At 36.0% G+C, this 13,305-nt stretch overlaps 1 protein-coding gene across 1 annotated transcript in view; it reads right to left on the reverse strand.

The window, feature by feature from the left end:
* LOC148942284 (vacuolar protein sorting-associated protein 37B-like) overlaps nucleotides 1-5,156 on the reverse strand; it is a 34,070-nt gene extending 28,914 nt beyond the window's left edge. Inside the window, exons 1-2 of the mRNA XM_089102981.1 lie at nucleotides 5,061-5,156; nucleotides 662-825 (exon numbers count right to left, since the gene is read on the reverse strand). Coding sequence (XP_088959107.1) covers nucleotides 662-811 — 150 coding nt within the window. The 5' untranslated portion in view covers nucleotides 812-825; nucleotides 5,061-5,156. The remainder of the gene's footprint in view (nucleotides 1-661; nucleotides 826-5,060) is intronic.
* Nucleotides 5,157-13,305: the final 8,149 nt, after the last annotated feature.

The raw sequence follows: 13,305 nt of genomic DNA on the forward strand, positions 1-13,305 counted from the left end.
TACATTTCCAGAAAGGATATTGTAAAACTCCCAAGAAAGGTACAATGCAGAACAGCAAAGATGGCCACTTTATTATAAGAAATGCCTTATAAAGATTATCTTTGCCATCTTAGCTCATTATACTTACCTACAAAAGAAAATGCAGAGATATAGTTTTAACCTACAAGGTTAAGCAAACAAACACCCTGCCTGGTCTCCCCCCCCCCCTTTACACACTGCATTACTAGAGGATATTCAAAGAAGCAGCACTATGCCACAAGAGAACCAGAAAATAGCATATGGAATCACTATATCTATGGAATCACTCTCAGAGGATAGAACTCTGGCTTTATCAACATGCAGCTTCAAGCATAAAGTTGACAAAGCATAATTGCATTGGGAATTCCTTAACAAATTGGAGGCAATTGAATCTTGAATGAAAAATAGCAAACTGTAAACTTATCAAAGATCATCTTCACAGGATTGAAAGTCTTCACAAGGATGAAAAATCATGAATAGCTCTAAGCTGCAAATTAAAATAAGAAGTAATAAATAAATTCAGTCATTTTAATATATGTGTACCGTACTGTTCAACAAATTTAAGACATTTGGTGAAAGTAATGATTGAGAATAGATTAATGAGTAAAACATGTTTGAAAAAGAAACAAAAAGAGGATCCTACCCCATAAGGTCCACCATTTCCCTTTTTGAAATCTGTGACCATATCTGCCAGTTGTTGCTCATTATTTACCAAAGCCTTTAAATCTTCTGTGGGTGTTTGCTCAAGGAGACTCATTAGTGACCTCATAGTTTCATATTCTGAGCCAACCATCTTGAAATTGAAACCTAAGGAAAGGTGATGAGATAAGAAGTAACTTTTGAAACTGATAATCCTTCTTTACTTAAGCAGTCAACAAGAAGTCAACAAATTTTACCATACATAAGGTATGGTAAATTTTACCATACTGTCAAACCCTTAAGACTAATTTCCACACACAAGTAAATAGCTACAAGGAATACCCCTAGATTGTAAAAAAGGATCCCCTCTCTCTTTCTAGGGGAATAACAGTTTCAGCATTCCTTTAAAAAAATCATGACTTCAGGGGTCTAACTTTCTGTAACTGACCATACTTGACTACTTATAAAGTCTTTCATACATTATGAGTAGGAAAGCAGCATGGGTGTGAGGTGTTAGAATATCTTTCCACATCCTTATTTGGGCTGTAGATCCATTTGCAAATTTTATTAACCTAGCATGAGCAATTCATCCAGTTTGTGAAAAATCAAAACCCTGGAGTGAGTTAGATGTGGAGATGGGTTAGTTAAAATTTAAATTAAAATTTTAAAGTTAAATTTTAGCTGATGTGCTTCTGCTATCTCTGATAGTACTTAAGCAGGGTAAATGAACCTTTCAAAATTGGTCCAGATCTTAAGTAAAGGTATTTCCAAGCTCTTGTCTGAACCCTTTCCTAATTGCTTCCTATTACCTATTTCGTTCTCTATCTCTGTACTCATTCCCTATATTCTGTCTGCAGGCATTCATTATTTAATTTAAGATTAAACATAAGACATGCATAAAATTGGGCAAAAAAAATTGATTCCATCTTTTGGTTTGAATTTTCTGCTCTTTGACTCTAGATTTTGAAAATGCAATCCTGATGATTTAAGCAGGATTTTAAGCCATATAACAATTTTTTTTTCAAACTTAACACATCTTTTTACTGATTCTTCAAAACATCATAAACCAGAATTTAGCAAATGTATACAGCCCAAGACACATTCTTTGGGCCTCATTAGGGGTTTTAGCTACCATGGAACATAATTACATTAGAAAAATGAACTTTCATGAATGAACATAGAGCCTAAGATATACCCCAGGAAGATATTTTCTATCTTGTGCTCCTTCTCCTTTCTTAATAATCCTTCTCCTTAATGATGCACCTTTCTCTTTTCTTTTTTTTGAGATTTATAAAACAAGAAAGAAGATAGGTCTCTTAGCCATACTAAGTTTCAGGAAAAAAATATATTTTTCCTTGTTTTTGGTTGGGTCTACTTTCCTTTGACATTAGGTTTCTAAAGCACAATTCCAATGATTTTCTGAATTCATTAAACTTCATAAACTATGATTTAACAAAGGTATGGCACCCAAAACACTTCCCCTTGGACCTCATTTGTGCTATAGATTTATTTCTGAAAATTTCACATTTATACCACAAACTATGTCCCACTTTATTGAAGGTCACAGCTCTCTAATGGGAAAGGTATGGAGGTAGATACTGCAAAAGACTGCTAAGACTAGAAAAGATATTGGAGGTGAACATAACCATGCAAAGAAACATCAACATGCTTTGTTGTTGTATCAATAATACCCTTATACATGTGACCAGGGGCATCCCAAGACTTATTTCATTGGGGGAGGGAGGGCATGATCTTTGTAAATTTTACTTAATCACTACCTAATTTATGCCAAATTTTCTGGAGAAGTCAAAAATTTTGCTAAATTTTGGGCAATTTTGCCAAATTTTCTTCCAAAATTTACCAATTGGTAAAATTTTTGCCTTTAGGGAAAACTTTACTGAATGCCAAAAATATTGAAGGGGCAGCAGGCCCCTCCCTGCCCCCTCGGGACACCCCTGCATGTGAACCCCCAGCTTTATTGGCATTTGGTAAAATTTTCAGCAAAGGTGAAAATTTTGGCAGAAATTTAGTAAAATTCTTGATTTCTGAAGAAAATTCAGCATAAATCAGCTAGCGATTTGGTTAAATTTACGAAGATCACCCCCCTCCCATTAAAATGAGCCTCAGGATGCCCCTGCATATATATATATATATATATATATATATATATATATATATATATATATATATATATATATATATATATATATATATATATATATATATATATATATATATATATATATATATATTACCTTAAATTGCACTTGCTAGCAATAGGATGAATATATATATATATATATATATATATATATATATATATATATATATATATATATATATATATATATATATATATATATATATATATATATATATATATATATATATATATATATATATATATGTTCAGTGCTGTGGAGCCAGAGTTGTGAAGTTAGAGCTTTAGCACATTTTTGCTGAATAGAATTGGAGCTGGTATACTGAAATTATCTGGGGTCAAAGTTGGTTATAACTTATAAAATCTAAGCCTACATAAATGAAGCTTCAAAACTGGGCTGTCGAGTTGGAGTTTTAGTAAATTTTTGCTGAATAGAGTTGGAGTTAAGAGTTGATATATTGAAAATGTTTGGAGTCAAAGTTGGTGTTGGAATTTGTAACCCCCTTATAACCACCTCTATAGCCCTGTATATATCTCAACATGACACTCCACATTCTGTCTTATAGTTTTCTAAGAAGAAGCTAATGACATTGCTAAAGGTATTTCTGGGTGAACAAGCTTTGGCACCCCAATATCTGTACTGAGGAGAGTGGGATAGTGTCAGGAATTTTATCTACTTTGGCATCCATTTCTAAAGATACTGCTAAAAGAATGTTTTCAAGGTTTTTTTGTGATATTTACAGTGATGGTGGTGCAGCAGAGGGCAGCAAAGTTTACATTTGCCCCCCTGAGAAAAACCTAACTCAGACTCTGCTTTAAACCACTGGAGAATGGTCAACATAGGTCATATCTATCTAGTGGTTACCATTACCAAGTGGGTTGAAATACCATGGTGGTTTAAATTACATTTTTTGCAAACCTCTCTTACAGTAGCCTATGTCACTGGGCCTGAACATATTGACAGAATTTCACCTTCTATAACATGGAGCATTAAAGACCCAGTATGAACCTTGATTTTGCTCCAAAGTGCAAAATTAAGGTCCTAACTAATTACACTTGATCTAGTTGAGGGTAATTTAATTTTCACATCCAATTGTATATTATAGTCAGTTATGGAATCTTGTGACTAGGGTAAAAAACCAGTATCTAATTGAGCAAAGTTATGTAAAACACAAACCCTCACATCTTGTTACGAAAGAGGAATTGAGAAGGATTGGGTATATTAATGAATAGATAAAAGTCTAAGCTATGCATCAATATGGTTATTATTCAGATTATTTAAGATCAACTACTTGAAACTATTAGTTTATTGACTTACCTGAAGGGACCTCTTTTTGGAAATAGCCTACCAATTATCCTATTTTGATGTATATATCCTTTTAGTTGCTTCATGTTGTAGTAAAAAGGGGTGGCCCAAAAAGAGGTCTTTTACCCTATGTAATAAATCCCAAATTTTGGTAAAATTCTACTTTAGCTACTTTTGACTATCTTGGAGAGGGGTTAGGTTAAGAAAATGAAACTTTCAGGGATGGGTCTACAGGCTAAAGTATGTCCCAGGAAGATATTTTGAAGTACCTCCACTCCTTCTCCCTCTAGAGGGTCCTGACCTTTGATGACCTTTAAAAATATGTGCGTTTTAAAAGTGAAACCTTGCAGAGTAGATTTCTGCTTAAATGAAGTACAACAAAATTGTTTTCAACTTCACAACTTTGCTCAATCCCAATTTATAAAGTTTTAAAGATAGGCAAATACATTTCCTAAATTTTGGAAATAAACTATTTATATGGCTTAAAATTCTGCTCAAATAACTGAAATTGCATTTTCAGAGCTAAAGCCAGAGAAAAAGAAACTGATAACTGAAAATTGATGTAAAATGTTGTTTTGTCAAAATTTCAATGGGTATAGACCTGTCATGTAGGCAAATTTCAGGACCCTTTAGAGGGAGAAGGATTAGAGGTAGGTACTTCAAAATACCTTCCCGGGACATACTTTAGCCTGTAGACCCATCCCTGAAAGTTTCATTTTCCTAACCTAACCCTATTCCAAGATAGCCAAAAGTAGCTGAAGCAGAATTTTACCCAAATTTTTTATTAGCCTATGGATTTAAATTTATTCTTTAAGATTTATAGCCTAGAATAGCAAACAGCTTAGGCTATTTCCAACATATTACATAATTTCTAAGAAGCATTACCACCAATCACTTTTAAAATTCAATAAACTAAAAATATAAAAAGAAACTCACCACCATAGGCTCTCTAAATACAATTTTTCACTTTGATTAGGACCTAGCCTAGAATGCAAAATAAAAGCTATTCACTGTATTCACATCTATATTTTCTATCTGGATTAGAAAGAGTACCCTATATTTATTTCCAAGGAAAGTATAAATGATAGAGAGCGCAAGATAAAGTCATCAAAATCTTTTGAAGGAACAAAAATTCATAGGCTTTTTTAAATGCTAGTTTTATTGATATAATGCAGCAAGTTTGCAAATTAGCACTTTAAAAAATGATTATCCCTACTTTTCTCTGGCATCTGCATTTTTAAAATTTCTAAGAATTTGCCAAATAGTGAGTTACTTTTAAATATTTGGAACGTTAGAAATACAAAGAACAGAATTTTGTAAACAAGTTTTGGATACCAGAAGTGCTCGGTTTTGACGGACGAATTTTCAAAACCTGTGAACAAAATGCCAAAAAACCTGTGAAATTCGTCAAAAAACCTGTGACCACTTTTACAGCATGTTCAGGCATTCTTACATTCTTACTACAGTTTACATTTGTTACTCTGAAGTGGCAGCACTAGAATGCTACTAGCAAAGATACTTAACCCTGGGAAAATCTGCCTCTGCCCCCAAAACACGTCATGGAAAATCGAGAGGCATGCTACCTAGCGGTCTGTTCCCTACATGAGTTCTGCAGATATTCCCAGCTATGACATGAACGCTATATATAAATTACATGTAGTGCTTTTCAATTTCAATAGATGACAGAAAGATATCGTCATGAGAATGTCAACAGAGTGAAATTTTTCCGCCACCTATTTTAGTCGGAAAGTAAAGGACGAATCATCGAGACTCATTTTCACTTCGATAATTGCATTAGTTATGCGAAAAAGATGCGAGTCGCTGATCTTTGGTAGCTATTAAAGATCTATGGGTGTGACAAGGTCCGAACGGTTGCTGTAACGCAATGTCTATTTTGACCTAAGATGACCTACATGGTCTTAAACTTGAAAACAAAATTGTTCAATCTATATGGACGAACGATTCATCCCTTCTGCAAGGTTTTCCGCATCATGAATTGGCACCTTAAGTTCGGATACAAAGAATTTTCTTTACAGACCATGGTCAAACCTGATAGACATCCTCACTCCAAGGCTTAAGATTTGTTCCCAAGACCAGGCAGGAACTATCCATTTTTTGGTTTCTGCATTTTATTTCAAATTATGTAAGTTTTGCCCCATAGCGCCACTTATGATGTAAGTATATAAAATATCAAAGTGCGTTACTTAGATAGAAGTTCGCAAAATAATGGAAGGTAAAATAAAAATATGTAGTTTGTTGCAAAACAAATATGTAAAGTTCAGACTTCATTAACAGATTCCTCCACCAGATTCCAGAATCTAGAACAAAAGACGTCGATCACATTAACCACTCAGCCAACTGGTTGGTCAAGTTGTTAAAATTGTTTAACAACTACTATATCTTGCCGTTTTCTGAACATTTAGAAATACCCTGAGCTACTTAAGGCAATTATAGGGCTGAATTATCTAGCGAAAAAAGCTTCCCTGCATTTTGTTTAATTTAAGTTAAAATCATGCAGTGTTCCTAAATTTTGAGCATTTCCAAACCTGACGGACCAGAAATCTGTTTTAAAGAATTGTATTTATCTAACACAAAGCAATACTTCTTGCAGAAGCAAAATAAGTTGGTAGATCATAAAAAAAGAAAAGGGGCATTCGCACCTTAATTTTGCCGAGGTCTAAGCAATCACTAGACATCAAACTTGCTCACCCACATACACCTCTATACAACTTAGGTATAGAGGTGTAGAGGTTAGGTATAGAGGATATTTCAGTTTTCAAAAGGGAAACAGGGGAATGAACTTCACTTTCTCACAAATCATATTTTCAAAGCACTTCACCTGTTTTCTTAGAAACCACGCAAAATTCTGATGATCCGAGTTGAATTTCTGGCAGCTTCTAATTTAAGGTAATAGGTACTGAAAATTAGCCAGCCATGTCCGTCTTGCACACAAGGTTTAAACTAGGTCGCTTGCATATGATTCTCAAGTAAATGCTGCGACTTTTTCGAATGAAGAAAAAAACAATTATCGCTACTACGGTTCTTCAGGTCTTGGCAAGCAAGATTGGCATAAAAACACAAAAATTTGGTTGGTTGATATAATAATATTGATTGATAAATCACAACTGATCCAAGTCATAATTGGTTGATTTGAATGGTTGATATAATGATATTGGTTGATAACTCACAACTGATCTGAGTCATGGTATTATAAGTTCCACCTGTAGCTTAAACCCTGCAACAGAGACAGATACTATCAACATTTACCTAATTCTAGGTTCAGATGTATAAAATTTTCCCTGAAGGTTGAAAGGAAATCTTTAGAAGCTGAAGGGAAATCTGTACGAATGTAAAGAGATATTTTTCTCTAATTCCTATTGCGAATTCTAAAGCGAGAATTTTGAAAAACTAAATCTTGTCCTTAGGCAATGATGATTCTGGACCAAAACAATTAAATCTACTTACGCTGCATTTTTTAGGTCTGTTCTAGTTTCCTGGCTTTTCTCAGTTATTTCCCTGATAATAATAATGTACTTATAACCCATGTCATACACAAAGTTGTGAGCAAGACAAGGAAAAAAAAGAGAAAAAATGAAGTAAAATATACTACAATGAAATTTACCGGACAGACTGACCAAAGGATGATGAGGCGAAAAACGACAAAAAGATGAATCCGAAAGCCTTCCTTGCACCACAGCCAACTTTGCTGTTACATCGAGAACTTCAAACTTACGAATTATTTTACCACTACTATGCCAAGGGGGGGAGGGATAAAGTAGAATTTACAATATCTGAAATAAAAAGACCGGATATGTTTAACGTATTTCTTCTTTAAAAGGGGAAAGACCAAAAAGTAAAAGGATAGAATGATCACAAAAAGTAAAATATAGCCTACCCAGTTCTCGTCTGTTATACTTCCCTCGATTGGCAGCAATCTTAGAAAAACCAATTTGAATTTCCTTTTTAACATCACGAACAGTGTACTGGCGAAGGCTGGAAATTGATTTAGTAACGTTGATACCCAACCATCGAAAAACAGAAACAGAGGGTATAGAAAAACCACGACGAACTAAGGGAACATTAGAGGAAGTTGAACCATTAAAAACTAGAAACTCACAATTCTCAACAGTAAAAAAAATACCAATTTTAGAAAATAAACTGGAAAATTTCTGAAATCTTAATAATCTAATAATTTTTTAATAATCTCTTTACAATCTGATTCTTCTTGAAGAAAAATTAAGTTTTTTCTTTCGTAATATTGAAAATTCTATCACCTTATAAGATCGAGTCGAAAAAAAAACAACTCGAAATCCTCTCGAGCTTTAAAGGATAAGCTTATTTGAATCCTTTAACTCCTTAAAGTGAATCTGTCATACCCCACTTGTGATCAAAATTATCTTTATTTAATCTATTCTTGAAGCTCGTTCCAAAATTTAGGCCTAGTGTCTACCGTAACATAAGGCAGTGATTTGTTTTCATCCATCAATAACAATTATCTGTCATGTCTTTACGACTTAATGATAACAGATAATTGTTCTCTTCGAAAGGAAAAAAGGATGAAGTACCGTTGTTATGAGGACAATTTACGAGCTGAATCTTTGCATTGGAACTGGAATACATAGAAGCAACGAAATACTCACCCCATCAAAGTCAGTAGTCCATTCAGTGTCGGAGTGTGAGCTGTCAGGTTCAGCACAACGAGGATCTTCTTTATTACAAACTGCCTCTCTCCATTTGATAGCCTTATCCAGTAGATCACTTGGAACAGTCCAGGAAGCGGCTTTACCAGCCAACTGTTTGGTCATCATCAATGCACTAACTGTCCGGGTGTTCAGCTTGTTACGCAGTCGCGTTTTCATATGCGACAGGAAAGAGAACTGTCGCTTTGCAGTAGTGCTTGTACGGGGGATGGCAACAGAGGTGCAACATAAAGGTCGACAGACCAGCAAACTTTTTTTCGCCATTACCGTTCTTTAGACGCAAAACACTCTTCGAGAAACCAGATGGTTGGTCGACCAGATCTTGACCAAGATCAGCTCGGCTCAACCTGAGCTCTTGCAGCTGACGGTCAATGCTTTCTCTCTTGCGTTCTACAATCGCTGCATTGCTTCCCAGAAGTGTAGAAAAGTGCACGAGAATGCGAATAATGAACACCTCCTCAGATCCGAGTGCAACGCAAGGATCCAAAATGTTAAGATCGGGCAAAATTCGATCTTCCCAGATTATTCTTTGTCTCATCTGCTTGCGGAACCTCAGACAGTTGACCTTAAAGGCTTTTAGTGAGTCCTCAGCAATCCTTGATCCGTGTTCCTCCAGATAACATTCGGTATTGGTGCCTAATTTCATGTCATCCAGTTCAAGATAGTTCGCGGGAACCAGATCTATGGCGAAAGGTGATTTCGCTACCAGTATCAGGCATTTTCCTATGAACATTTGGAGTAATATTGCGTACGTCGTAATGAATCTGCTCACCAGCCTAAGGATTCTTGTGTCACTGCTCTGAAAGTCAGTGTTTAGGGAGTTGGTAATCCCAAGAACGGGGGCAAGAAAATAGAGAGAGGTCTTCGTGACAGGATTCTTTAAAGAGTGTATATTTTGAGTGCCTTCTCCTTGCTCCCCTCGTCTGCAGTGCCCTCACCTAACGCGTGATCACCGTAAAACAATAACAAGGCATTCCAGGTTTCTAAAAGCCATCTGATGGGTGCTTCAAAGCTGAGCCATCTCGTAGAAACTACCGATAGCAACTGTTTCACTTCAATTTTAGTGAACTTCTGGTGGTATGAAATTCTCCAATCCTCTTTGGACTGTGGGCAATGTAGTGTCTTGTATCATGCACAAAAGACTCTAACCAGTCTGGAAAGGTTTTAGATGCTGCTGAAGCAGCAGCTTAAAAGACTTATAAAAGAAGCTTAAAAGACACTTTTTACAATCTAATAACAGACAGATAATTTTTGGAAATTGGTTTATAGAGGGAAAAAATTCAACAATATAAAAGCACTTTCACTCCGACATATTGTCTTTTTCAATTCAATTCAAAATGGTTGTGTCAAAATAGCCATGGCTGTTACTTGTGATTAATTTTATTAAGCTTTAGAGTTATGATGCATAGATGTTGTTTCAAAATCACTAAAAATAATTTAAAAATGTGAGCTCTACAAAATTCAACTTTTAGCAGAATATTAGGTCATATTAGGAGCTTTTAGCACAAAAACCTGTGACTTTCTACCATTCAGCGGCAAAAACCTGTGAACCTGTGACCATAAAAAAAAACTGTGAAGTGTCACAGGAAACCTGTGACTGTGGCAACACTGGTTTTGGCTGTGGAAAGCCAATACATGATACATGTGTGAATTACTATCTAGCTTATAAATTCTTAAAGTGGCGTTCACAAGCGTGTCTAGCTAGAATCCCATGTCTAGACACGTGTCTAGCCAGAATTGAATGTCAAGGCAACGACCGTTCATAATTACAATTCAGCGCTTAGTTAGACACGCTAGACAAGGCGCTTAGCTGGACATTGAGTTCTAGACTCTGGAACTCAATGTCTAGGATTTTCGATTACAGCCAATCAGAATGTGTCAGGTTCCACTTTTTCATCATTTATGCTTACAATTTTAAACTGAAATTTAATGTTTGTTTTCTCATTAATTTTTCATTTCATTTTAGGCAAATATGCAACACCAGGCATAATAGTGAAGCAAATTAAGGTAATTGTTTCACTTATCTCATCCATTATCTTGTGACAGTAAAAAATAGGGATTACAATTTTGAAAGTTTTGCCCGCATAAGCTCTCTTGATTGGCTTGAAATGACAGCAGTAATCTATTTGAAACTAAATTTGTTGTTTTAGCTAAGCACCGAATTTTACTTGTGAACGGTCGTTGCCTAGATATTGAGTTCTGGCTAGACACGTGTCTAGACATGGGATTCTAGCTAGACACGCTTGTGAGCGCTGCTTAAGGAAAACTGGCAAAACCTGTTCTTAAGCTTGTAGATACCAGGTTACCGTAAATACGCTCTAAGATAACACTGACTATGCATTATATGACAAAGAAGAAAAATAGCAAATGAATAATAAAATTAAATATCCAAGAAAAACGAGGGTAAGGTCAGCCAGTGGAATGAAAAGAAGCGAAAATAAGAAGATATTTCGGCAAGGACCTCAGCCAAGGCGTCGTCAGTGTTGAAAAAAAAGAAAGAAGGAAATCTAACCTCTTCAAGTATATTCAAACAGAGCAGAAGAAACACAGAATTAAACAAAACAATAAAAACAAGCCAAAATAAATGGAATACCATTGCCACTTAGATTGGGCAAGACTTCTCTGCTTAGTGATTGGCTCAGCTTGCCTACTGGCTCGATTTTCATTAAAAGTATTGTCAAATGGTTGTAATTTAAACTGAGGAAAAATGTTATTTGAAAATTTTGATATTAAGTTATTATAAATTGGGTTTATAGGTATAATTCCAGTATCGTAGGCAGCGCAATAGCGCTGCCTAAGTAAAAAGCGATGGGGGCACAAGGTGTGAGTTGTTTAGACCAGGACACTTGGTATCGAAGGAGTTGTTATAGAAACTTCGAAAATGACTCATTCGATTGGATATTGAAGGCGCTAGTGCCCTTTTTAATAGTCGAAAGTGATCGGAGGGTAACTAACCCCCCTCCCACGCCCACAACTTCCAGAAACACATCCAATCAAAATTTTGAGATAGCCATTTTGTTTAACGTAGTTGAAAGGTTCGGTAATTATGTATTTGAGGACGACAAACCCACACGGCCCTCAGGACAAGGATTGTAAGTTTTTCCCTCGGGGCGTATAAGATATATATAGAAAGGGTGCTCGTATAAACTTCGGAGGGGGCTTATTGAAATGGTAATTAGAGTTCCGGGTTAGCCTGTTTAAGATTCAGAGTAATCAGAGGGTGAATACCCCCCCCCCATACCTAGTATTTTCCCAAATAAATCTGATATACATTTTGAAGTGGCCATTTGTTGTCTTAGAAACTTCGAAAAGAGCTCATTCGGTTGGAAATTGAAAGGGCTAGTGCCCTTTTAATAGTCAAAATTGCTTCGAGGGCAACTAGCCCCCCTCCCAAGCCCGCCATTTCTCCAAATACATCCAATCCGAATTTTGAGATAGCCATTTTCTTCAACGTAATTGAAAGGTCCAGAAAATATGTCTTTGAATATGATCACCCCCCCCCCCCCCCAAAAAAAAAAAAACAACCTCAGGGCAAGGGTTGCAAGTTGTGCCTTGGGGGCATATAAGGTATATATAGAAAGGATGATAGTATAGACTTCAGAGGGGGCTCGTTGGATTGCTAATCAGAAGTTTTAGTGCCCTTTTTGAGATTCAGAATGATTAGAGGGTGGATACCCCCCTACCCCCCCCCCCCCCCCAAAGAAAAAAACACATCTCATATTTTCCCAAAATGTGTCTGATAGAAATTTTGAGATGGCCTAATAAATTTATTTGTTGTCTTATAAACTTCGAAAAGAGCTCATTCGATTGGACTTTGAAAGGGATAGTGTCCTTTTTAATAGCCAAAAGTAATCGGGTGGTAACTAACCCACCTCCCACGTCCACCGTTTCCCCAAACACATATAATGCAAATTTTGAGATGCTTGTTTTGTTCAACGTAGTTAAGTGGTCCGGAAACTATTTCTTTGAGAATGAGACCCACCCCCCCACAGCCCTCAGGACAAGGGTTTTAAGTTATGCCTTGGGGGCGTATAAATAGATAGATAAACTTTTGTTTTCACCAAAATCTTCATTGCACTGCAAAATATTTTTGGCACAGTCATAGGCAGCGCAATAGCGCTGCCTAAGTAAAGAACGATGTTGGCACAATGTATTATTCATTATTTTTTTCCTTTAGACCAGGGCACTTCGTATCAAAGAAGTTGTCGTAGAAACTTCGAAAAGGGCTCATTAAACTGGAAATTGGAGTGGCTTGTGCTCTTTTGAATTGTCGAAAGTAATTGGAAGGCAATTAACACCCCCTCCACGCCCACCATTTCCCGAAACACATCCAATCCAAATTTTGAGATATCCATTCTGTTCAGCATAGTTGATTTCCAAATAGAAAATACATTTTTGAGGAGGACACTCCCCTGTAACCCTCAGGGCAAGAGTTTTAAGTTATGCTCTGGGGCATATAAGAACGATGTTGGCACAATGTA

The sequence above is a fragment of the Artemia sp. Qi Xiang Cuo genome, chromosome 17 (assembly GCF_049724085.1).
Source record: "Artemia sp. Qi Xiang Cuo chromosome 17, ASM4972408v1, whole genome shotgun sequence".
NCBI lineage: Eukaryota > Metazoa > Arthropoda > Branchiopoda > Anostraca > Artemiidae > Artemia > Artemia sp. Qi Xiang Cuo.